Genomic DNA, 23,642 nt, shown 5'->3' with positions numbered 1-23,642 from the left:
TTTTTTCCAAGTTTAAACATGATATAGTTTGAGAGAACCATTGAAAAGTAGTAGGGGGTATTGGATCCTTCCACTTAAGCAAAATGGATCGTTTGGTCATTAATGTAACAAAGGCAATCATACGGTTAGCGGAAGCAGATAAATGGCCAGACTCTATCCTTGGTAATCCAAAAATTGCAGTGATAGGGTGAGGTTGTAAATCAACCTTCAATACATTTGAAATAATGTTAAAAATGTCTTTCCAATATTTTTCCAAAAGAGGACAGGACCAAAACATATGTGTCAAAGAAGCCACATTTGATTTAGCGTAGCAGAGGCGGCACGGTAGCGTAGCGGTTAGTGTGACGCTATTACAGTGCCAGCGATTGGGGTTCGATTCCTGTCACTGTCTGTAAGGAGTTTGTACGTTCTCCTGTGTCTGCGTGGGTTTCCTCTGGGTGCGCCGGTTTCCTCCCACATTGCAAAGACGTACGGGTAGGTAAATTGGGTTTAAAATGGGCGGCGCGGACTCGTTGGGCTGGAAGGGCCTGTTACCACGCTGTAAATAAAAAAAAAATTTTAAAGAATCTGTCACATATAGGATTTATATGGTGATTTCTGTTCTTTTCAATCTGGTAAGAAAAGTGTTGTTGTCATCCTGCAGTGGGTGTGATTTTATCGCCCCAAAATGGCTGTGTTTGGTGAGGGTGTCGCACCAAATCCCTTTCATTCTCCCAATCGAAGCTCTTCCAGCTGCCAGCTCAAAGCCTCCATCATCTTGCCTCTGTTCTCCCTTCCCCTTGTCTGTTTCCTGGCTGCAGTCCTTCCAGTCCAATATGCAGCAAGTCTCACCATCCAGCTGGCTGCAGCCATGAAATATTAATCCTGTCTTGCTCCTGAATTAATTCTTCCTGACTTTCCAACTTCTAAGCTTCTTTGACCAATGCCTCGGAATAACTTTCTGTGTGTTGTAGCTATTGTTTTGCAGACAAAGCATTATTTTGTGTAATCAGCAAGATAAATTGTTGGTTAATTTAATTTTTCTTGCATGCAATATCTCGTTAAGATTGACTATGTTGCCTCTTTCTCAGATAGCGTCACGTGCTTAACAGTCTCCATCTAAAGAAACAGATTAGATCTTAGCTAAACACTGTATTGGGAAGGTAAACCATGATCAAAAATTCAAACTGATGAACCTTTTTTGTTTCTCTGTTTACTGCATTGGGTGTTTGTGTGGTATTCTTGTGTTTAAAAAAATAGCAGTTTAATTTTTCACTTGCATCAAAATGCTGCTGCTTAGGCTGTGGTGGGATGTGGCACCTTTTACCGGAAAACCCACCCACCTTTTGGCATATTATCATTTTCATTGCAAGGATGTAACCATAAATACAGAGGTTAATTGTAGTTGTATCATGCCTGGGTGATGAATTCTGTTTCTAAAATTAATCGTTGAGAAAGGAAACATTTTGACTGGAATCAAATTGTTAGAATCTAAGTAGAAGTAGTTAAGGAATGTACTGTAGTATCTCCGGACAGCTGCATCAAGTTGCTGATCCCTCACCATCGTCAATTGAAGCTTTTTCCTCAGCTTTAATCTTTTATTTCTTCTGTTGCAAACCTTCGAGTTCATGATGGTACGCCAACCTCTTCTCCACACCCCCCACCACCCCCTGTCCTCTCCACCCCACTCTCATTGTTAATCCCAGAATCATGATTCTTAACTTTTCCCCTTCCCTCCGCTGATGCCTTTCTTGCTTGCCTCCATTTCCGTCAACCCCTGTTTCCTTTTTTCCATCCCTTTACAGTTCCTCCCCTGGTTAGGAATGCCCAACTTACACACAACCCGTACATAAAACAGGCGTTTAGGAGACTGGCGAGGTGGACTTGCCAGCTGTTGTGGGGGTTCTGTCATGTGGAAACCTGGTCTGCAGTAATATCTGAATGGTTGAATTAAATGCTCTGGTGTAACTGCATGTTGTCCTTGGTTTTATTTCGATATATTGCTTGGCCACTGCATTTCTGCCTTGCAAACTGTTTGGGTTATGGACAAATCTCAGGAACTGAACCTTGTCATAACCTGGGGAGGACTTGCACCTCCCCTCACTTATCCATTCATTTCCCTTTCACTATTTTCCACCTTCCTTCGATGCATAATTGCTGCTAATGTTCACCTCCCACTGTAAGCCGCACTGCCTTTCACTCCTCTGAATCCTCCACTGCATTGCCATCCATTGTTCCATCTCCACCACTTAAGCCCCCTTTTCCCCCCCTTTCTCTCATTCTGTTCATTCCACATTTTTCTTGTTGCCATCTCCTTACCATTTCTATCCAGTCCTCACAAACTATCATTCCCATTGCAAATCACTTCAATTCCCCTTCCCATTCCCACACCGACCTGTCTGTTCTTGACCTTCTCCACTGCCATTTTGAGGCCAAGCACAAAGTAGAAGAATAGCACTTCACTTAGGTAACCTGCAACCCAATGGTACGAACATTGAATTTTCTATTTTCAGGTTACCAACTCTCTCATGTTCCTTTCCCATTCCCACCATTCCACCCAGGTTGTCTCTCTGTTCACCTTTTCCAGCCACTCCTACCGTCGTTGCCAAGACTTGCTGCCCTCTCCCACCTGGTTCCGCCCTCTTCCACATACCTATCTACTTGGGTTTCCTCCGCAGATGCTACTTTTTTTTTTACCACAAACCCCGTGGTCTCCTGATAACACAGTGGCAAGATTATTTTGGTTCACCCAGTCCTGATGAAGGGTCTCAACCCGAAATGTCGCCTTCCATTTCCCTCCACAGATGCTGCCCAACTCACTGAGTTCCTTCGGCATTTTGTGTGTTAAGCAAGATTATTTTTATATCTCCCACTCGTGCCATCCATGGCCCAGGTTGCATCACTCTCTGAGTTAGAAGGCTGAAAACTCCACTCTGGAGCTCAAAAATCTAAGCACACACACAATATAAAACTGAGGGAATACAACCCAGTTCTGAGGTTCATATTGTACAGGGGACATTAAAGTGATGCCTATCTATGTTTTTAGGTAGATATAGAAGGTCCATGGCAGTTTTTCAAAGTATACTGGGCTGTTATCTTTGATATTTTGGTGATTATTTATCCCTCAATAAACATCATTAAGAGAAAAATATTATTTTCAATCTGCCTAATTAGCTGCTTTGTATTTTTTAGTTATTTATTTTAGTCACACGTACATCGAACACACCGTGAAATACATCCTTTTGCGTCACTGAGAATGTGCTGGGGGCAGCCCGCAAGTGTCGTCGCTCTTCCAGCACCAACATAGCGTGCCCACAGCTCCTAACCTGTACGTCTTTGGAATGTGGGAGGAAACCGGAGCACCCAGAGGAAACCCACGCAGACACGGGGAGAACGTACAAACTCCTTACAGACAGTGGCAGAATTGAACCTGGTTCGCTGGTGCTGTAATAGTGTTACGCTAATGGCTATAGTAGCTACACCTCAAAACAGTTTAAAATACTTGGGGTGTGCTGAGGGTTTGAATGTTGCTACAAAAATGCATGTTTTTTCTTGTTTCCAGCGTTATGTAATCGTTAAATACAATTCTTCCTGACTCTACAAGGATGTGCTTTCAGAGAGAAGCCCCAATCAATGAGCCAAGGATAGCATGTAATGCTGTGGCCTTATGTTCCCAATGAATCTGGCTTCACTGCCTGTTGCGTGGGAACATGGAATCATTTCTCTTCCATTCATTTCCTTGTGATGTACCTGCCATGGATCAGCAGCCTAATCTGTGAAAGCTATCTGAGAAAGATTTTAAGTTAAATGTTCTTCAAGGACAGATTCGAAGATACCTGGAGCTTGACAGCCCAATCTCTGGTTAAAAACATACTGGAGTTATTATACTGAACTCTCTTTGGAGAGTTCTACACTTCAGCTTGAAAACATCAGATGTTGTTTCCTTGTTCTGTTTAATATCTTTGACAGCTTAGTTTCGTTTAAATCCCTGTCAATTTTACTCCATCACCATAATGTCTCAAGATGGTTAGCCCTGTTGTTTGCATCTCTGTACTATTCAATAATGAATCTGTTTATATTTAAGATGAACAGATAACAGAGACTTGATTTGAGGTAACATTTTCAATAATTGCTCAGCTAGTTGATTCAATGATACACATGGACCAGGTGTGTCTTGGGTTTGAATCCTAGTTTGAAATGAATTAGCTCATGTTAGCTGGCATGGTGCAATTGGCTCAGTGCCCCATGTAACCGAATTTGGGATGCACATCGGCTATTTTAGATGTGCATCCCAAATTCTGTTTGTGTGAGTATTGCTGAGATCCACTTCTGCAGTTGAATCGTCCACCAGTGGTCAGTGTCATAGAGTCACATAGCACGGAAACGTGCCCTTTGGCCCAACTGGTCCACGCGACTAATATGTCCATCCAGGCTGGTCCCATTTGCTCACATTTGGCTCATATCCTTCTAAACCTTTCCTATCCATATATCTGTCCAACTGTTTTTTAAAAGTTGTTATTGTACCTGCCACAACCACTTCCTCTGGCAGCTCATTCCATACACATATCACCCATTGTGTAAAAAAAGTTGCCCTCAAATTCTGAATTAATCTTTCCCCTCTCACCTTAAACCTATGCCCTCCAGTTCTTGATTCCTCAACCCTGGGAAAAAGGCTGAGTGCATTCACCCTATTCATGCCCTTCATGATTTTATACACCTCCATAAGATCACTAGGATTCACCTCTGTAAGTATCTAGGTTCTAACATCATCACTTTGGACCAGAGCCCATTGAATCTTAGCGTACCATTGAGTCAGCACTTCTGAAAAAGAACAAGGAAAGAACATTGACAGATAACGGTCAAAGAGATCTGTTTTTTTTGTAACCTCAGCTACTTAATAAACAGCAGGCATATTATGAACTATAATGCTCTCTGACCTTATGATGACAAAATGACTTGTTTTCAGCAAGTTTTGTTCAGATATGAAACATTGGTGACAGCCCATCTGGAATATTGTGTGCACTTTGGTTGTCACAGGTTCATCAGGGTATTGGCTGAATGGTGTGCTCTAGTTATGAGGAGCGAATACATAGGCTGGATTCCTTTTCGCTGGAATAGAAAAGGCTGAGGGGGGACCTGATAGACTTGTACAAAATTGTGAGGGGCACAGATAAGGTTAACACTTATCTCCACAGCAGAGGTATCTATAGCCACAGGGCATAGGACTAAGGTGAGGAATAAGAGGTTTAGAGGTGATGTAACGCAGATTTTTTTTTTACCCAGAGTGTGGTTGGAATTTGGAATTTAATGCCTGAGTGGGTGCTGGAGGTATCTACTCTCACAATATTTAAGAAGTATCTTGACGAATAATTGAATAACAAAAGCACAGAAGATGACAGACCAATTGCTGGTAAATGGGATTAGTGTAGATGAGTGTTTGATGGACATGGTGGGCTCCAGACCCTGTTCCTATGTCTCTACAATTCTGCCCTGGGTACTTTTGTTAGAAAAGGCAACTTCAGAAATGGCAATGTCATATTCAACATGATTTGCGGCCTAAAGTTGTGGTGATCTCCCAGTTTGTAATGCTGTCAGTAATAAAAGAAATGTTGCACGAGGAACTGACCCATGCCAAGATAATTTAATTATTTCAGTACTTTCTTCAGGAATGGCCAAGAGTAAAGGACATAAAATATAAAGATGTGCTCGCTAAAGTAACTGTGTAATGCAGATTAGAAGGCTTGGGTCCCCGGTGATTTGTAATTTGTTCTCAGAATGGAGATATATTTGGCCAAGACAGTATTTCTAACCTCTGGCTAGTTACCCTGAAGTAGCAATTGATTATAGAAGTGGTTTGTTAAGGACATTCAGGGAACATTAAGAATCGACTACATAGTGTCGGCTTGAGTCATGCATAGGCCGAAACAGATACAAGAGTCAGTTCTGTAACGCAAAAAGGATTAAAAAATCAACACTTTTCCATGTCATTATTTTTCTTTCCCTGAAAATCAACAGATTTATTGAAATTCAGTTTCAGAATAAGGGGTTGCCATTTCCAAAGACACTGAGCACCTGAAGTCTCTATGATGGGGTCGCCTGGAGACCTTGCTCAAAGGGTCACAACATTTCCACCCACTACCTGCACCCCCTCTGTGGCTAAATACACAGTTCCACATTGGATTCTTTGGCCATCTCAGAACCAACAGAATTGGAGTGGAAGCAAGCCATTCTCGACCCCGAGGGAGTACACAAGAAGGAGGAAAGGAAATGGGCAATTCTTTTGTTGTAAACACTTCAGCTGGCTGTGAGGACCAGGTAGTGAGAGATTATCCCTCATCAACAAAACATCTTGTGTGGTGACTGAAAGATATCATGCTGAATGCATTGCTGCATGTGAAAGAGAGAGATCAGCATTGACTATTATAATTTTCTAATTTATGGACTGGTATCTATTACAATAAATATACACCTCAGTTCTTATATCAAGCTTCAATACAATGTTGATGCAGGCACGATAAGGAGCACTACTAATCTGTAAGATCGCCTTGCTCACTCTTCCTGTACTCTGTCGCTGAAAAGAAAGAGGTGATATACAGAAGCAAAATACTCCAGGTGCTGGAAATCTGAAATAAAAACTGAATTCTGCACCAGGGAGCTGGGAAGGGAATGGTCCTGTTGGAATGCTGAAAGAGGTGGTAGGGAGGGATGAGTCAAATGGTGACATTATGAGAAAAGTGGCAGAAAATATGATAGATGATTGTTTGAATGCTGAGTGGTAGGGTGGAAGGACAAGATAGACCCTCATCTTCTGGGTGAGAGGAGATAGGAGTGCGAGAATCCTGTCAACCATGGCTGAGGAGAAACCAAAGTGGAGAGAAAGGGAAGACACATTGGAAGCGCTGGTGTGTGAGGTGACATTGTAGGACAGATGCAACAGAGTCAGTGAAACAGATGTGAATGGAACAGAATGCTCCCATTCACTCATTGACCAGATAACCTTGTTTATAGCTTATCCCCACAGTCACCCCAGTTTTGTCCTACCAGAGACACCCTTTTTTCCACCCTCCCTACAACTTAATGAGCTTTTTTTTTCTCCTTTCCAGTTCTAAGCAAGGGTCTTTGACCTGAAACTTTAACTATGGCCATCAAGGCACCCGTTCTTTGATGGAATTGCAGTAAATTCAAGTAAAGCTCAAACATTCAGTCATGACCTGTGAAAATTCAGCTGCATCTAACATAGAAAATCAACCAAGTGCATCGTAAGTGTACCCTTGCCTCCAGAAAGTAGGCACTCTGTAACCAGTCACCCAATCCATTTTTAGGTCCTCTGTTGGGGACCACAATATAAGTGGTGGATTGGGTGTGCAAAAGACAAGTTTTTCCACTGTACCTCGGTACAAGTGACAACAATAAACCAATACCAATACCAATTGGAAGTTATAAATGGTCATATGTATAACCTGGATTGGGATGTATAGGACACAATTTCCAAATGTGAATATGACACAAAACCTGCTCACACCACAGCCCCATCCTGGTCTTCCCAATGTTGATATGATTTGGGACTATTTGTGGGGAGAAAGTGTAAAATCTGTCCATGTTTTTCAACAGTTTAGACATCCCTCTCAATCTTACTTTCTCTCAAGACAGGTTTGCATCATGCAACCTCTCCTCACAATTTAGTGCTTCCATCTTTCCATATTTTCCTTACGACATAGAATGAGGCCTTTTGGTCATTGAGTCCATGCAAGCTCACAGGGCAGCCCCATCAATCTCAACCCCCCCCCCCCCCCCCCCCCCAGCCACTTATTTTCCCTATTCTCTCACACATGCCCATTTATAACCCCACTGATTCCTAATTCTCCCACCAGCCACCAACATGAGAGGTAATTTACAGTGACCAATTAACCTACTGACCAGCACGTCTCTGGGATATGTGAGGAAACAGGAAACATGTAAGGCAAACCCATGCAATCACAAGGAGAGTGTGCAAACTCCACACATACAACACCTGAGTCGGAATTGAACCCAGTTTTCTAGAACTGTGAGGCGGCAACACAACCTGTAGCACCACTGTGTCACGCTTCAACCTTTCTCTCTCCTTCTCAGGATCTTTGCTAGTGCTTCAATGTAAGTTGGAAGGTTAAGTGACTGAACATATGATGCTATTGCCTTCAATTTGCAATGACTGTTGAATCAAGTATAAAGAGGAGGGAGTGATGGCCACCAAAACTCATGAAATCATTTAGCACGAATGACCAAAGTCGAATTCTACCCAGCATGAGTAATAGGTAGATGGAAATCAAAGAAATTAGAGTTTCAATTTATTATGCAGAATATAAAGTGGACATCTATTGCCAAAATAGGATAAAGGAAAACAATTCAACAATGCCTTTTGATAGTCCATGAAAATATCCAGCTGATATAGCACACCTTTGTGCCAAATTAATCAAGTATTAGAATGAGTGCTTCGTTACAAGGTTTTTAAATATATGACTCAGTTGGTATGACCAGATATGAAGTACTGTGTTTAATTGTGAACATCTTGCCTTCAGAATTACTTGGAAGCATTGGCAAAAAATCAGAGACGAAGTGAGAAAGATTACTTCCGGACTTGAAACACTAAATTGTGAAGATAGACTGTCTGAATTGAATATGTTTTCATTGGAGAAAGTAAGATTGAGAGGGACGTGATCTCAATCTTCAAGTTGCTCAGAGGCATGGATAATGTAGATGTAAGAAGGTCATTTAAAGTTGAACTGTAACTGCAGAAGGGGAGGACATGAACACGAAATTGGTTAGCCTCGAGCAACACTAGAGATTAGAAGCAACATATTTTGTACTTCTTTGTATAATGCACATATGGCCCTTTCACCTATTGCAGCTAAAGCAGCACTGATTAAATTTTTCAGAATGTAACTGGATAAATATCTGGTTATGAAAGGAATTGAATGTTACATGAATAAGAACTGCTTGACTCCCATTATTCAAAGGCGTTTTGTGGCATAATGGTGATATTCAGCTGCTAAATTGGAGGTGTACTTAACCTGCCTTGTCTCGTTAAAGCCGCTGTTTAAGCAGTGAGGCAAAGAAGCATAACGTTTTTAAGTCATAATACCACTGACGAACATTGCTTGCAAGTGTCTGGCTCCAACCCCATTGGTGAAGTGTAGATAGCTAAAAAAAAATCAAGAAATGACTGTTATTTCAGATTCAGAGGAAAAGTTCTGCTGGCATGCAACCATCATTCTCCAGATTCCCAATACTATTGGACAAAGAGATCTGTTTCACTAAAGTAAATTAGTTTTGTAACGTAGGATTCATCCATCCTTCCTATTGTTTTAGATTCCCCATAAGGAGCAAGCATGGGAATTTAAATTTGACTGTTTATGGAGGGGCATTTTATATATTCATGTACTGTACATGTACATGCAAACAAATGTGTTTTCAGCCAGCTTAATTATTATTTGTGGACAGGTGTGAGGTTTGATTCTTGCTAACCAGCACCTCCCCTCATCCCTTTTGTGCGCTTTCCTCTAGCCCCTTCCTGGCTATTCGTACCTTAAGCCCCTCTATCCAGTTGATGTGGAATTGATGGCTTTGTGGCCAAATTTGCAGATGATAAAAAGATAAGTGGAGGGGCAGGTAGTGTTTAGAGGGCAGGGAGTCTGCAGAAGGGCTTGGACAGGTTGGGAGAATAGGTAAAGAAGTGGCAGATGGAATATGGCGTAGGGAAGTGCATGGTCATGCACTTTGGTAGAAGGAATAAAGGTGTAGACTATTTTCTAAACGGGGAGAAAATTCAGAAATCAGAGGAGCAAAGGGACTTCGGAGTCCTAGTGCAGGATTCCATAAAGGTTAACTTGCAGGTTGAGTCGGTAGTAAGGAAGGCAAATGCAATGTTAGCATTCAGTTCATAGAATATAAGAGCAAGGATGCAATGCTGAGGCTTTATAAGGCAATGGTCAGACATTTGGAGTATTGTGAGCAATTTTGGGCCCCATATCTAAGGAAGGATGTGCTAGCGTTGGAGAGGGTCCAGAAGAGGTTTACATGAATGATCCTGGGGATGATAGGGTTAATGCACGAGGAGCAGTTGATGGCTCTGGGCCTGTACTCGCTGGAGTTTAGGATGAGGGAGGATCTCATCGAAACTTACCGAATATTGAAAGCCTGGATAGAGTGAATGTGGAGAGACTGTTTCCAGTAGTGGGAGAGCCTAGGACCAGAGGGCACAGCCTCAGAATAGAAGTACGTCCCTTTAGAACAGAAATGAGGAAGAATTTCTTTAGCCAGAGGGTGGTGAATCTGTGGAATTCATCGCCACAGACGGCTGTGGAGGCCAAGTCATTGGATATATTTAAAGCAGAGGTTGATAGGTTCTTGATTAGTAAGGGCATTAAACATTACGGGGAGAAGGAAGGAAGGGGTTGAGAGGGAAAAACAAATCAGCCATGATTGAATGGCAGAGCAGACTTGATGGGCTGAATAGCCTAATTCTGCTCCTATGTCTTATGGTCTTATGTCCAGTGTTCTTGCTAAATGGAAAGACTAGGCCTTTCAGCCCCTTAAGTCTGCTATTTTTTTTCTGGGACATCATTGCTGATATGTACCTCATTAGTTACCTTTGTTCCATTTCGTACTCTTAACTAAGTTGAAATCTATTGATCTAACTGACCCAATACCTGCAGCCTTTTGGAAGTAGGAACAGTGAGAAACAATACCAAACAGATTTTTTGGATCAGCTGAAGTATTGCAGAGGATGGAGAATACATCCAGGAAAACTTTGAAATTGTTGATGTAATAAGATGAAAATCACAGATGCTGAAACTCTAAAGTACAACAGAGAGCATTGGAAGTCCTCAGAATTTCACTGACTTGAATTGTTATCTCTGTTTCTCCGTCCACAGATGCTGCCTGATCTGCTAAGTATTCCTGATTTATTCGTATTTCTATTTCTGTAATTGTCAATGGAAATCAAAAAAATAACGCAAGTGCTGGAAATGTAAAATAAAATGCTGGAAATACTCAACAGGTCAGTCTGCATCTATGGGAAGAGAAACAGAGCTAACATTATAGGTTGAAGATGCTTTGGCAGATCTGGGAAGAAGACAAAAGAAGCTTGTTGAGCTGCAGTGAGGGTGGGGGAGAGGGATGACTCTGACAGGGGAAAACCGGGGTGACCATGGGGATAAGATGTAAACAAGGTTATCTGGTCAGTGAGTGAATGGAAACAGTTAGAGAGTGAGAACATACTTCAGGTTACTTGATTTCTCTGTCTGTTTCATCATCCATTTGTGTTGCTGGCTCAGCTTGTTTCTTTTTCTGTATTTTTTTCTCTTTCCCTCTGGGTGTGGAGGACATGCCTGGCCTGACCTGCTGGGCACAATTTCCTGGTCTGCACCTCTCAACTCCTACATTCTAATGTCAATGTTCTTTTGTCTGCATTCTCCTCCGCACCCTCCCAGATGCTGAAGCTTCTCTTGTCTCCTTCCCAGTTCTATTGAATGGTCTGCAACCTGAAACGTGACTTCCCGCAGATGCAGAGTGACCTGAGTATTTACAGCATTTTCTGATTTTACTGTAATTGTCATGCCTGGAAAAATTAGAAACAGGAATCAGGATTTTAACAGAGACACAAGAGATTCTGCAGATGCTGGAATCTGGAGCAACGCACACAAAATGCTGGAGGAACTCAGCAGGTCAGGCAGCATCTATGGAGGGAAATGAACAGTCGACGTTTCGGGTCGAGACCCTTTCCAGTCCTGTTGAAGGGTCTCGACCCGAAACATTGACTGTTCATTTCCCTCCATAGATGCTGCCTGACCTGCTAATTTCCTCCAGCATTTTGTGTGTGTTGCTCAGGATTTCAACAGATAGACTGAGGAAAGAGATGATAATGTCACAGAAAATCAAGAGATATGGGGTCTCTCATATCAGCATGGATGAAAAAGCCTGTGAGCTACAAACTATATGGTTCCCACTTGAGACAAAACCAGAAAGATGTACAAGATCATTGGGGAAGATGTGTCGTTTGTGGGGGAATCTCAGGACCGTGACTTGTTGTTGTAACTCATTCAGATTTGGATAGGAAAACATCCTTCAAACCAGCAAGGAGTTCCCTTGTTGATTGAGGTGAGGTAATATTTCTGTCTGCGCATAGGAAATGCAGAATGGACTAATCATATCTTGGTAGAAAAAATATTCATGTGTTTCTCCACAGGAAGGGTAGAAGTTGAAGGAAAGAATATTCAAGGGCAGAGAAAAGGAACCAAGAATCCTGATGCAGGGTCTTGACCCGAAACATCTATTATCGCTTTCACTCCATAGATGCTGCCTGACCTACTGAGTTCCTCCAGCAGTTTGTTTTTTGCTCCAAATTACAGCATCTGCAGTCTCTTGTGTCTCCAAGGGTTAGCTTTGTACTTCAGATCACTGGGCAGCTTTTGTGGAAAGGAATTAGGTTCCATACAACTTAACATTGCCCAAGTGACTTAGGCAGCTGTGCATCCTGTTCCAGAGGAACAAATCTGACGTCCACTGAGAGAGAGAAACTAAGAAGGCAGACAGTTAAGGTTTTATTGAGGAAAATAATATTATTTCTATTTTTCAGAAGTATTTTACTGATTTAGCACAAAAATTTCTGCACTGTTTTCCAGCATGGAAAAGCATAAAGCTAGAATCCTTCAAATAGTTTGACTTGAATTATCACAGCTAAAACATTGAAATGGCTTAAATATCATCTTTACGTCATAATTTAGTGAGAACACATTGAAATTTTCCAATAACATAAAAGTATTTCCACTTAAATCTCCTTGATGATTACATCCTAATCGCTCTTTCCACAGTTATTTCAGCTGTTTTATTTCAAACATAGTCTTTATTTTATTTATTGTTTCCTCCTCCTTTCTGTTTTGCCAAAGGCACACAACTCAGCAGGAGACGAATAAAACCATCAGTTCCTCTACAAAGTATATCAAGCAGCTCTCGGAAATAGTACGTGGATCATCTAGGGTAAGTGCAGCTGAAATGTAACAATAACTTCAGATATTATGCAAATGAATCCTGAAACCAAAATGTAATTGCTAGAAAATTAAAACTGGCAAGATTTGCATATGAAATATAATTACTTCTTGCCTTGGCTGTTATCCATTTTTAACTAATGTAGTCATTGCACTTTTGCATCCTGAATTATTAATCGATTTTAAATGCAAGTTTTATTAATCCATCAATAATGAAATCCCATTTAATATGTAAATCCCACTTTTTTTGAAACTGACGCGCCAGAGATTTTGAGCAATAGTTCTTTTTGTTTTAATAGACAATTCTGCCTAAGCTACCACATCTGTTGTGCTTCTGATTGAACTGTTGTATCCCAGTCATGGAAAGGTGCAGAGAACCGTGGCCTTATATTGACAAGACTATCACCATAAGAGGGAAAGCTGACATTTGGCCAATATAAGGTGGTCCCTCCCTTTCAGTATAAGTAGTTGCTGAACACAGTCTGTGAAATAGATTTGAGAATAATGGAATCCAGTTTAAGAAAAATGAAATCTGACCATTGCATAGGCCTGAGGCTGCTTGCACCTCTTGCCAAAGTGAGGCTGCACTAATATGTCACATCAGAACCAATATCACAAAGGTTCAGGAAATGTAGAGCAAGTGAAAAGTGCTATAAATGGTGGATTCTGCAGTTTGCCAAGGCACTTATCACCCACCAGTCCTCCCCATAATATACGCATACCCACATTGATAAAAATCCTGCTGTCATTGCTTGTTCAATGGTGATTGCCTGAGTATCAGTCTTAAATACATTATTTTCTATTTATCGTGCCTCAGCCTACTTAAACTGGAACATTGTAGTGCTTGCTATCTTGATCCAAACAATGAGTTACCGGTTACTCTCTCACTACTATGGCTGCCACCACCCTGTCTTCTTTCAGGTCAGGATCTTCCAGTTCCATAGCATTTCATCTGGCAATTCAATGATGAACCCTCCCTGTGAGTCTCTGTGTGTGGTTGTATGTATTTCACTTGAGGGATAATACAGGACACTCCACAATTTGACACATAGCCTGTGTCCCCACTGCCACCCCCCACCCAATGAACCTGTCCACTATTTGCTTGGTGCCCTATGTTTGTCTGAATCTTCCTTAGGTGAACTGAGTTTTTCTAATGAGACTTTACAGCTATCTTGTTCTTGTCTGTATGTACACAGATGTTTCTTGGCTGGTTATTGCACTGAATACATTCAATTCTCTGTCGTTTCAATCTTTGCTTTGTGTTTGTAACACCATGCAAAATCAGGGCACGGAAAATTTGTCTGGATGTCTTAATCGCCCCGATTCTGGTAGTTGCCATGGATAAGTGTTCCTATCAAGTAAGTCCCTCAGGATGCTATGTATGAAAGGCATATCCTCCACAGAAGTGATAGTGAAGTAAAGCTTGATGGCATCAGCATTCTTGTTTTCCGATGATATTGCCAAGTGGGAGCACAGAGATGAGAATTAGAATGAAGAATATTCTGAGGGAATATCTCAGGTAATGATTTGACTGAGGAAGGGAGATCACAGCTGGTGATTTCCTGGCTATGAGTTGATCGATAAAAATGGAACCTGGCAAATGTGGTGACATCTACCAAGTTGATTATAAAGAGACAACACTAATATCACAGCCACTTATACCCCAGGTTAGCCTCCCCTTCGGATGAGATGTTCCAGTATAGCTGCAATACTGGCATGCACCAAGCAATATGAAAAATTACACACTTATATCAAATTCATAGAAGCAGGACAAGTGCATTCCACCTAATTACTTCTTCATCATTCTGCCCTCAGTCATCAGCTAAGGGATGGGAAGTGTTCTCAACATTGTTATCATTGCCAATAACCTGCTTATTTCAGCTTTGTTTGAGTTCTATCAGCACCTTTCAACTCCAGATCTCATGGCAGCCTCAGTCCAGACAAAGCCTATGGTTTTCATTGACAAAGTGAGAGTTACTGCATTTGACATCAAGGGAGTATTTAACTGCATGTGGCACCAAAGAGCCTCAGTAAAATTGTATTTAGTGGGGATCAAGGGGAAGACTTTGCACTGGCTGGAGTTATACCTATATCCAAAAATGATGACATGGTTGCTGAAGGTCAGTCATCGCTCAGCCCTCAACCCCAATCTGCAGGTTCCTCAGGGCAGTGTTTTCAACCCAAACTAATCCTCCATAACTTTTCCTCCATATTAGGTCCAAGTTCTTGATGGTTACACAGTTTTTTCAACATTAGTAGGAAGTGGTATGCTGCCTTCTTGAACTGCTGCAGTTCTTGAAGTGTGGGTGTACCCACAATGCTGTTAAGGAGGGAATTCCAGGATTTTGACGCAGTGACAGTGAAGAAACAACAATATATTTCCAAGTCAGGATGGTGCATGGCTTGGAGGGCAACTTCCATGTGGTAGTGTTCCCCATGCTTTTGCTGCGTTTTCCTGCGAGCTGGCAGAGGTCATGGGTTTGGAAGGTGCTGACTAAGGAGTCAGTGAGTTGCTGTAGTGGGTCTTGTGGATGGTACAAGCTGCTGTTACTGTGCCTCAGTGGTGGCGTGACTGAATGTTTGTGGATGGGGTACCTATCAAGCAAGTTGCTATGTTCTGAATGGTGTCAAGCTTCTTGGGTGTTGTTGAAGCTGCACTCATCCAGGCAAGTGGAGAGTAATCCAACACACTCCTGACTTGAGCCTTGTGGATGATAGACAGGCTTTGGGGAGTTAGGCAGTGAGTTACTTGCCACAGGATTCCTAGCTTCTGACCTGCTCTTGTGGATATGGCTACAACAGTTCCATTTCTGGTCAATGTTAACAGCCAAGATATTGATAGTGGCGGATTCAGTGGAAGTAATACCATTGAATGTCAGGGGTGAGAGCCGGATTGTGTCTTGTTGGACATCAACATTGCCTGGCACTTACGTGGTGCAAATGTTACTTGCCGCCTATCAGCCTGGGCCTGGATATTGTCCCGGTCTTGCTGCATTTAGATGTGTACTGCTTCATTATATGAGAAGTCACGAAGGATGCTGAACATTGTGCAATCATCAGCGAACGTCCCTACTTTTGATCTTACAATTGAATGAAGATCATTGATGAAGGAGCTGAAGATAGTTGAGCTTAGGACACTACTTGAGGAACTCCTGCAGAGATATCCTGTGGCTGAGATGATTGACCTCCAACCACCACAACCATCTTCCTTTGTGCTAGCTATGATTCCAACCAGCAGAGGGCTTTCCACCTGATTCCCATTGACTCCAGTTTAGTCAGGACTCCTTGATGACATCCTTGATCAAATGCTGCCTTGATGTCAAGGGCAGTTAGTCTCACTTCACCTCTGGAGGTCAGCTCTTTTGTCCATGTTTGGACCAAGGCTGTTCAAATCCATCCTAAAATCCTCAGATAATGAAGCAGTGATACTTCAAATCCTGGTCAACTTTCAGGCAAGATAAGCAGTAAGTAACATCATGCCACACAAATGACACCAAATAGCATCACTGCTTCCTAGGGGGCACCTTTGGCCAAAAAATTAACTAGTGCAGCTATATCATTATTGTGGCTACAATAGAGCAGGACAGAGTTTAGGTATCCTACAGAGATGGTTCATTCCTTGATCCCCAAGAACATTTCCACTTCCTGCAAGGGACAGGTCGGAGGTTTGTTTTTGGATGAGTGCAAATAGCTATGTCGGCACAACATTGTGGGCCAAAGGGCCTGTTCTGTGTTGTACTGCTCTATGTTCTATAATGCTGAGGAAGCTTAATTCTATACAGGAAAGACAAACATCCCAAGCAGCCTCTGGGGACATTGCCAGGCCTTCTGAGGGGCATTCCTCTTGTAGCCCCAGCAGCCAACCTTGATGACAGTATTCCTCAACTTACAAAAACTTATGCCTATCAAATGGTAACTCTTTCTTGTTCCTCTTACAGCTTTCTTGTGGCCAAATGAACTTTTCATGCACTGGGTATTACTTTATCTCTCCTATTTTTTCCGAGTGTAATAACTTTCCTAAAGTTGATGTAATGATCATTCTGGACTTCCAGCTCACAGAGCTCTTGGTATCTGGCCTCAGTCTGAGGAAATGTGTCTATTCTCACCTTTTCATCGTCTGCTGTTTAAGCCATTGACGGAGCAGTTCAAGAAGACCCATGATTCATCATGGAGTAAAAGGAGCGCAGGTGCTCCCAGTAGCAGATGGTTCAAGGACCAGGGGGCAGAGTTTTAATATTTTGGGCAAAAGATACATGGAGAATAATTATTATCTGGAACTCACTGGCTGTGGTGGTGGAAACAGAATCTGTCAGTTCCTTCTGAAGGGAATTGAATAGACACTTGAGCAAATATAATTTGAAGGGCTATAGGGAATGGGAGTGATGGGATTTGTCTTTGAGGATCCAGCATTGACTAGATGGGGTGTTGTGTTCCTCCTGTGTTGTAATGATTCTGTAGTTGTCTGACCTTGCCACATTCCTAACAGTTTGTAGTGCCAGAAGTTTTCATGTGATACAAATGGGAGAGTTAAAACATTCAGTTAATAATGTTGAATGATAAACATGCCAGTGCAGTGACAGAGCCTTAACTTCTTGATTGTCATAGAGCCATGGAGAAGAACAGCATGGAAACAGGCCCTCCGGCCCACGTTGTGCATGCTGACCATCAAACACCCATTCACATTAATCTTGCACTATTCCCATTTTATTCTCCCCATGTTCTTATCAATTCCCTTCAGATTCTACCAATCACCTACACACTGGCCAAGTAATCTCTCAACTCACACATTTGGGATGTGGGAAGAAACCAGAGCACCAGGAGGAAATCTGTGCATCACTGGGAGAACATGCAAACTCCACATAGACAGCACCCACGGTCAGGATTGAACTCTGATCCCTGGTTCCACGATACAGTGGCTCTATGAGCTATGCCACTGTGCCACCTCATGGTCTCTATAAACGATCAGAAATTACTGTTCAATGAACACATTTGCTGTGCACTTGCAAATGGTTATCCCCATTAATGACCTATGATTTTTGGCCAAGGTTAGATTTTTCTGCTATGGATTTAGCATCAATCTGTCAGCATCTAATAGCTTGTTTGGTAATACCTTCGCTACAACTCTGAGAATAAGGGCTGTTCCCAGAACATTATCAGATCATCACTTATAGATATTGATCCCCAATATTTCCTGCTTTGTTTTAATTTATTTCAGATTTTTAGACATTGCAATATCTCTTTATATCTATTGCACACTGATGGTATATGAGCAAATATGAACTATTACAAACTTGGTAGTCTCGCTGTACGGTTTGTTGCAATTATTGCGGAGGAAATTTTTAATGAGCAGTTCTTCCTTTCTATTGCAGCGGGAATGGCTGCAGTTGGACAGGCTTAAAAACCAGCTTTCAGACTCTATTCAGCGTTACGGAACTTTGCAGAAGGTAAAGACTCAAATGTATACAATACTTTTTGATTGCTTATTAACATTTAAGCCTTGTCGTTTGCTCCACTTTTCCTGTAGCTTTGCTGATTTGTGGCTTCGGCATTTAACTTTGTGCTCTGCAAGAGTTTCAAGAGTTTCACTGCAATGAAACTGCATCCTTTTTGATGCAGTTTGTCATGATTACTTTCATCAAGCAGTCTCATTCAGTGAAAACAGTAAGCCAGTAAAAATGAACAGCTCTGTGGATCCCTGCCGTTAGACCAAATGATTCTTCTAATCCCTTCAATTTACAGACAAAAGGAAATGAGTATTTCTGTGCAGTTTTGTCCCTCTTTAGCAGCTAAACATGGACAAAAATTCCTGTTGAAAACAAAATCAAAAAACAGCTAAACAGTAACATTAACTGCAGAAAGACAGTAAGGTGATTAAATAATCACATATGCATTTCACTAATGTAGAGCATGAAATGTCTTTGTGAATCTGTTTTTGTTTCAGATTCTTAGCCTTCCCATATTTTCTCTTTCTAACTTTGACATCCTTAAGTCATCCAAATGAGCACAGTTAGTTCTGAATTAAGAGTTCTTTAAGATTATGGAGAGCTTGAATGAGGAAATGCAGAAAGGATGCCATTACCTCCAGAGGATATCAGAATTAGGACCATAAATATAAGATTGTCACCAATAAATATGATTGCATTTTCAGCGGAAACCACTTATCTGAGGAGCCATTAGAATGTGGAACTTGCTAACATAGGGAAATAACACAGGCACTTTTAAGACAAAATTAGACAAACACATGACAAAGAAAGGAATTAAAGAATATAGAACATAGAACACTACACCACAGTACAGGCCCTTCAGCCCACAGTGTTGTGCCGACATATTATCCTGCTCTAACATCTATCTAACTCTTCCTTCCCATATAGCCTTCCATTTCTCTATCATTCATGTGGCTATCTAAGAGTCTCTTAAATGTCCCTAATGTATCTGCCCCCACAACCTCTGCAGGCAGTGCGTTCCACGCACCCACCACTCTCTGTGTAAAAAGAAAAATCCCCCATATACCTTCCTCCAATCACCTTAAAATTATGTCCCCTCGTGTTAGCCATTCTCGCCCTGGAAAAAAGTCTCTGACTGTCCACTCGATTTATGCCTCTTATCATCTTGTACACCTCTATCAAGTCACATCTCATCTGCCTTCTCTCCAAAGAGAAAAGCCCTAGCTCACTCAACCTATCCTCATAAGACATGCTCTCCAATCCAGGCAGCATCCTGGTAAACCTCCTCTGCACCTTCTCTAAAGCTTCCACATCCTTTCTATGATGAGGTGACCAGAACTGAACACAGTACTCTAAATGTGGTCTAACCAGAGTTGTATAGAGCTACAACATTACCTCGCAGCTCTGAACTCAATACCCTGACTAATGAAGGCCAAAAATCCATACACCTTCTTAACAACCCTATTGACCTGCATGGCAACCTTGAGGGATCTATGGATGTGGACCCCAAGATCCCTCTGTTGCTCCACACTGCTAAGAGTTATGTTGGTAGGTTGAGATGACCTTAGGGGTAGGAGGCTCTTGTAGACTGTAGACATGTTGGGTAGACTTCCATGTTCCTGTGTGATTGATAATATGGCCAAGATATTCTCCTGTCCCTCAAGGGATGCATTAAAGCAGCACTTTTATAGGACTCAATTCTAGTGTACAATTTAGCGCAAACATCTATCACCCAGCATCAATATTCTGTCACATGAGGTGCAAGACTTTGAACAGCCCTGACGTTTGAAAACACGCAGGGGCCTTCCCTCCAAAATTCCCCACCCAAGAAGATTGTGGGGGCTCAGTCACTGACTTATTCAAGACAAAGTTCAATAGATTCTTTGGATTTTAATGGAATGACAGGAAATGGGGTTTGGGGAGGAAAGTGGTAGTGTGATAAAAGATCAGGCGTGGATGGTGAAGTAGGTGCGGGGGGAAGATTTGCCTATTCCTGTTTCTGTTTCTTATATTTGTATGTTTTTATATGACAATACAGCATCATTTGGTATCAAGCATTGTATCTGTCTTTTTGTCTGAGTGCTGATGAGAACCTGAGAATTTCTCAAAGTATGGCCCTTCAAAGAGAGCATATTGTAATTGCTAGTGAGCAAATGCAGGGATGTGTCTTCAGTTTGACACATAGAGTAACAGATAGTTCAAAATTTCCCTGTGTTTTTTTTATAACAATTAAATTTTCTGGCACAGTTTAGCCCCACTGTAAAATCAGTGCCTTGGCCTGAGACAAAATGGTCTTTCCTTCTCTATGTAATTTCATATTACCTGTATCATCCATTTATTGTCTGCAGTGCTGACTAATGTATTTTAATAAAATGTATTGCACTTTCCTGTAATTGGTTCATGTGTTGAATCTTTCATTGTTCTTAATTTATTTCTTAACTGCATCTCATGGAATCATTAGTCATTCACACATTAGGACAGATGCAATGGAGTCTTGGATTAATCAGTTCACCTTTTTTTTCAAATCAGTACCTCCTCTTTACCTTAGAACAATAAAGAATGAGAAATATTATATTTAGTAGTTAAGTGCCTCACAACAATTTCTATCAAAATTTGTCAAAAATGTGCAGACCTTGTCAGTTCAGATTCAGTCATGGGCATCACAATGTTTATTGATTCATCCGTCCCCTTTCTACTATGCTGTAGAGTACAAATTATATTAGAAACTTGCTTCTGGAAGCATGACTGAAATAGGATAGAACAGTTTTTGCCTCAGGTGTTCACTTTACATTTGAGGCTGATTTGAAATGTGAAGTGTGGAGTAACCTGAGAGTGGAACATGGTGCAGTACCTTTATTTCATCTGACTATTACTTCAAGTGGGTCTCAGCTACTTTATAAAATATCAAAAGAGTCACGGATGTGAATATACTGTCCATAAAAATGTGTCCCTTGCCCTGATGTACTCAGCACAGCAATTAAATAGGATTTGCATATCATCAACAAATTTTGCCTCAATTAATCAAATATAATTAATTTTCATCTTTCAATAAGTATGAGTTTTCCTGTTCACATTTCAACAAAGAGAGAATGGAATAAAGAAGAAAAAAACAAAATTGTTGTTACAACAGTGAAATAAATGTTAAGAAAATTTTCTTTGGTGGGTGTACTCGAAGAATAAATATTGGCTGTGGCACCATGACTATTCTCGGTTTTCCTCTCTGTCCAACAATCTCTATGTATTCATGTGGAGTTATTTTATTTTGTTAGCTCAGAACCTATCTTTGGAGTAAGTGCCTACAGTCCATGTGGCCATGACTATACAAAACTGAATTGAAGAGGAGGAAGTGAATCAAGTATTGGCTTGATACATAAACATTTGCTCTTTGTGTTGGAAAGTTACCATTTATGAAAGGCAATATAAAGTGGTCATGATTTCATTTGCAGAACGGTGCAAATCTCCCTACTGTTCTTCATTTTACTGCAAATTACAAAATACGTTTGATGCTTTCTTAGTGCTAAGTATGTGCAGAATGTGAATTAACATAAAAAAATCAGCTTTAACCATCCTCCTGGCTGCAAGAAGAAATTTCTATGTACCTCTGTGTTAAATGACTGGCCCCTTATCTTGTAGTTATGTCCCTTTGTTTGAGACTCTTCCACTAGTGAAAACCATCCCAACATCTACCCTGTCAAGTCCCCTTCTGATCTTTTATGTTTAAATAAGGCCACCCCTTGCTCTTCTGAATTCCAAGGGATACAGGCCCAAACTGTTTTGTTTTTCTTGGTAGGACAACCTTCTCATCACAGTAATTAGCCTGATGAGCCTTTTTCAACCTCCTACATAACCCTGTGCGACAGGCTTTGGTGCTTCTAAATTTACACAATCAGTTGAGCTCTCTTAATGACCAGCTCCATCATATCACAGAACATAGAACAGCACAGAACAGGAAAACTCAGTTTGGCCCATGATGTTGTTCCGAACTAATTAAAACAGTAAATCCCACATTGCAAAGACGTACGGGTAGGTTAATTTGGGTTTAAAATGGGCGTCGCGGACTCGTTGGGCTGGAAGGGCCTGTTACCACGCTGTAAATAAAATTTAAATTTAAAATTTAAATACCTAACTAAATTAATCCCTTCTGCCTGCACGATGTCCATATCCCTCCATTCTCTGCATATTCATGTACCTATCTAAGGGCCTCTTAAATGCCTCTATTATATCTGCCTCCACAACCACCCCTGGCAGCGCAATCCAGGCACCCACCATTCTGTGTAAAGAAAAAAGCTCCACACATCTCCTTTGAATTTACCCCCCTCTCACCTCAAATGCATGGCCACTAGTATTAGATATTTTGACACTGGGATAAAGATACTGGCTGTCTATCCCCACAAGAACTCCTATCAAGTTGACTGATCTTTCACAATGCAACACCTCTGTGTCAGTGAACTTTAGTCCAGGTCTTCAGTATGTGAGTGAGGATTGGAAACTCAATGCTGCAGTGAAGTAATGCTCTTTTGACAGAAGTGTGCCCAGTTTGGGATCGGCTATCGATCTTAGGCCCGATCAGCTTGTTCAGGTGGAGCTTAAAGAACCTCACAGAGAAAGAGCAGGTACTTCTGCCAATACATTTTTTTCTTTCAACTACTGTTATGTATGTGCTTCATCAAGAGACAAATTTCGTGTGGGTTTAACATCAGAACAATTTATTAACCAACACACCAGCCTGGCTTGCTTTCCCTCTCTTTTTGCAGCCACTTCCTGTTCCCCCGTGCGACCCCTTGCATTGCCCACTGGGAACTGTAGTTCCTTATAACTACACAATAACACAACTACCATCACCAAAAAACAAGGTCGTTCAGTTACAAAAAAAATCCATTTGTACATCAAATGAAAATCAAAAGAAAACCTCAGATTCTGAATTTTCAAACAAAAACAGAAAATGCTGGAGGCACTCAACAGGTCACGAAGCATCTATGGAAAGAGAAAGATGTTAATGTTTCAGTTTGAAGTTCAGCAATTGCTTATGGTATTCCATTTATTGTATTCAATGCTGCAAAACATTCTGAGGTACTTTATAGGAGCATGAGAAAACAGAATTTGACACAGAGCCACGTAAACGAGAGCTTAGCCAAAGAGAAGTTTTATGGAGTGTCTTAAAGGAGGAAAGATATATGGAGAACTTTAGGAAGGGAAT

The 23,642-nt window shown here is 41.3% G+C and overlaps 1 protein-coding gene across 4 annotated transcripts in view; it reads left to right on the top strand.

Annotated features, from left to right (window-relative positions):
* tsnare1 (T-SNARE Domain Containing 1) overlaps window positions 1-23,642 on the top strand; it is a 650,834-nt gene that overhangs the window by 374,075 nt on the left and 253,117 nt on the right. For all 4 annotated transcript variants that reach the window (XM_052023541.1, XM_052023540.1, XM_052023538.1 and 1 more), the window contains exons 5-6: window positions 12,903-12,993; window positions 18,371-18,445. In XM_052023541.1, coding sequence (XP_051879501.1) covers window positions 12,903-12,993; window positions 18,371-18,445 — 166 coding nt within the window. The remainder of the gene's footprint in view (window positions 1-12,902; window positions 12,994-18,370; window positions 18,446-23,642) is intronic.

This window comes from Pristis pectinata, chromosome 9 (genome assembly GCF_009764475.1).
Source record: "Pristis pectinata isolate sPriPec2 chromosome 9, sPriPec2.1.pri, whole genome shotgun sequence".
Classification (NCBI taxonomy): domain Eukaryota; kingdom Metazoa; phylum Chordata; class Chondrichthyes; order Rhinopristiformes; family Pristidae; genus Pristis; species Pristis pectinata.
Note: the sequence above shows the minus strand (reverse complement) of the source record. Positions and strands in the feature narration are given on the sequence as shown.